Source organism: Limulus polyphemus, unplaced genomic scaffold, assembly GCF_000517525.1.
Source record: "Limulus polyphemus unplaced genomic scaffold, Limulus_polyphemus-2.1.2 Scaffold1624, whole genome shotgun sequence".
Lineage (NCBI taxonomy): Eukaryota > Metazoa > Arthropoda > Merostomata > Xiphosura > Limulidae > Limulus > Limulus polyphemus.
The window spans coordinates 200,892-203,215 of record NW_013667234.1 but is presented as its reverse complement, the minus strand read 5'-3'; the positions used below and the strand labels follow the sequence as shown (position 1 = coordinate 203,215).

Genomic DNA, 2,324 nt, shown 5'->3' with positions numbered 1-2,324 from the left:
TCAAATTTCATATTAGAAACATTGGTGTCAAGTTTTTATTTCTTAGTTTTCATTTGTTAGTAGCTAGATATGTATGAGGTGTTTATTATTTTATCATAGAAAACTTTTACCATAATTTGTAATTAATGTTTTTAACTGATTTAGTAACATAAAAACTAAGGAGTTAAGGCACTGGCTAATAAAAAATGATGTGGTGAGTTGTTTTGGATTTTTATTTTAAACCTATTTTACAATGTTATATTGTTTCTTGTAGATCATGGAACAGCAAGTGGACATGGGACTTGTTGCTGACCTTGATAGTTTGGAACAAGCTAATCCCTACCTTGGTGGAGAACGTTGTCTGTTATGTCGATGTGAAAGATCTGGAAGAAGAGATGGTGATGGTGCAGCTGAGAATGAAGGTATTATTAATCTAATTCGAGGTACTTTGTCTTCATCATACAGTATTTTAATAAGTTGTTTCCATTATCTAATTGTGGTTAGATTAATTTTTAGCTTGCCCAATGACAAAACACTGTAGAGCCTTGTATTATAAAAATTGCTGATTTAGGTTATAAATCCAACGTTTATTGCTTTTATTTGATGGGGAATTAAGTATAATATTGCTAACATGTATGTAACTGACTGACCACAACATCTCTTATCTTTCTTATCAATCTCGTAAGACTTGATTTGGGATATGTTTTTATTTCTGAGGACCATTTTTACCACAAAATGACCACTGTGCTAGATCCAAAAAAGTACCTTACTTCCGCTCACATACATAGTTATTCTTGTTCAGTGCTGCCCTCTATTTGCAAACATTTTTTGCATGCCAAAAGCCTATCACTTCCACATATCACTGGATTCACACAGTTTAACTCATCCTCCCATGCAAATTATAATGTGACAAACCAACACCAATAGTAGTGCCACATTCCCATGTGACTCCCTCTGTGCTATTCTACCTAACTATCACTACTCATTTGGCAGTGCTTGTGTTCAGACATTTAGTTTGTGCTCTCTTCAAGGTTTTTTTTTTTCTTTTTTCATATCTTCTTATCAACTTCTCTCACCAAGTTTACTATTTATTATACAATAGTGATATTTGTAACTTATTCCAAAGTGGAATTATTTTATGTTTCTACCCAGTTACGGAACTTAATACTTAATTTTAATTTTTATTTATTTCTGCCAGCACGTTGTGTTTGGTTATTCATTTTGTTACGTTCAAGTTTGAAATTAGAGCTTAGTTGTATCCTTTGTCGTATAACATTAGATAAGGCTTAGATTAGGTTCAAGTTTGAAATTAGAGCTTAGTTGTATCCTTTGTCGTATAACATTAGATTAGGCTTAACATGTTATTTTGGGATGGAAAGGTGTGAGGGTAAATACTTAATTCTTCCTCCATCCCCTGATATTGAGGTTCATGCAGTGAGGTTTAGGGCTCAGTTATGTGAAGGTACATATATACCTTGTCTGCCACGTTTGTTGAAAGAACATGATTTAATCTACCACTGCCAAATGGATGCAGCACTCTAGGAACACACCACTCCTGGAGTCTGTGGTCATCCTGAATAGATCACAATTGTCTAGGATTTGTCTAACTCTAACTATGGTGCTAAGGTATTTATCATCCCTCCAACTTTTGTTGGAAGCCTCTCAGTGACCACCACACCAATTTGATGATTAGTTGGGACCATTGTGAGGATGTACATTGGTTCGATTCTCAGCTTCTGCACTTTTCTTAGTCTCTTGGTTGGTATGTTGTCAGGATTTGTGGTTTAGAGATGCATTGTTGGAAGATGTTCGTCTTACTGGTTGCCACCGTTCATTAGTTATGTGAGGCCACCTTTCTCTGACTCTTGATTTTTGTGGGCATTCCAGAGTCTTTGGAATCAAGGAATCTTAATGGGAAAATGTATGCAAATATGGAAGGTATTAAAAAGGACATTGACATGTTTTTTGCTTCAAAGCCAAGTGATTTCTTTAATCAGGGCATTATCAACCTTATTGTAAGATGGAAAGGCATTATCGATAAGAATAGAGACTATTTCATTTAATAAATAATTTGTTTTGATATATAAGTTGTTCAGGTTTTTTCATACAAAAAAAAAAGTGACATTAATTTCTTGATGACCTAATATATATATATTATGATCCAAATGCCCTAGTCACCAATGTGGGATTTAGGGGCCAGGGCCCTATATTTCCAACCTTGGGCAGTGGGACCATGGCTACCTGGCTGGGGGCCCGGCCAGTGAGGATGATGGATCATATCAAAATACATAAATTATGTTCCATGTGAAGAGCATACATGTTCTGGTTGTTGTACAGTTCCCCCA

The 2,324-nt window shown here is 35.2% G+C and overlaps 1 protein-coding gene across 2 annotated transcripts in view; it reads left to right on the top strand.

Moving 5' to 3' along the window:
• Nucleotides 1-2,324, top strand: part of LOC106464349 (protein FAM193A-like) — a 102,907-nt gene that overhangs the window by 12,386 nt on the left and 88,197 nt on the right. The window contains exon 2 of one of the 2 annotated variants that reach the window (XM_022392039.1): nt 254-401. In XM_022392039.1, coding sequence (XP_022247747.1) covers nt 254-401 — 148 coding nt within the window. Of the gene's footprint in view, nt 1-253; nt 423-2,324 lie in introns of both variants that reach the window. The other variant, XM_022392038.1, reaches the window with a different exon arrangement.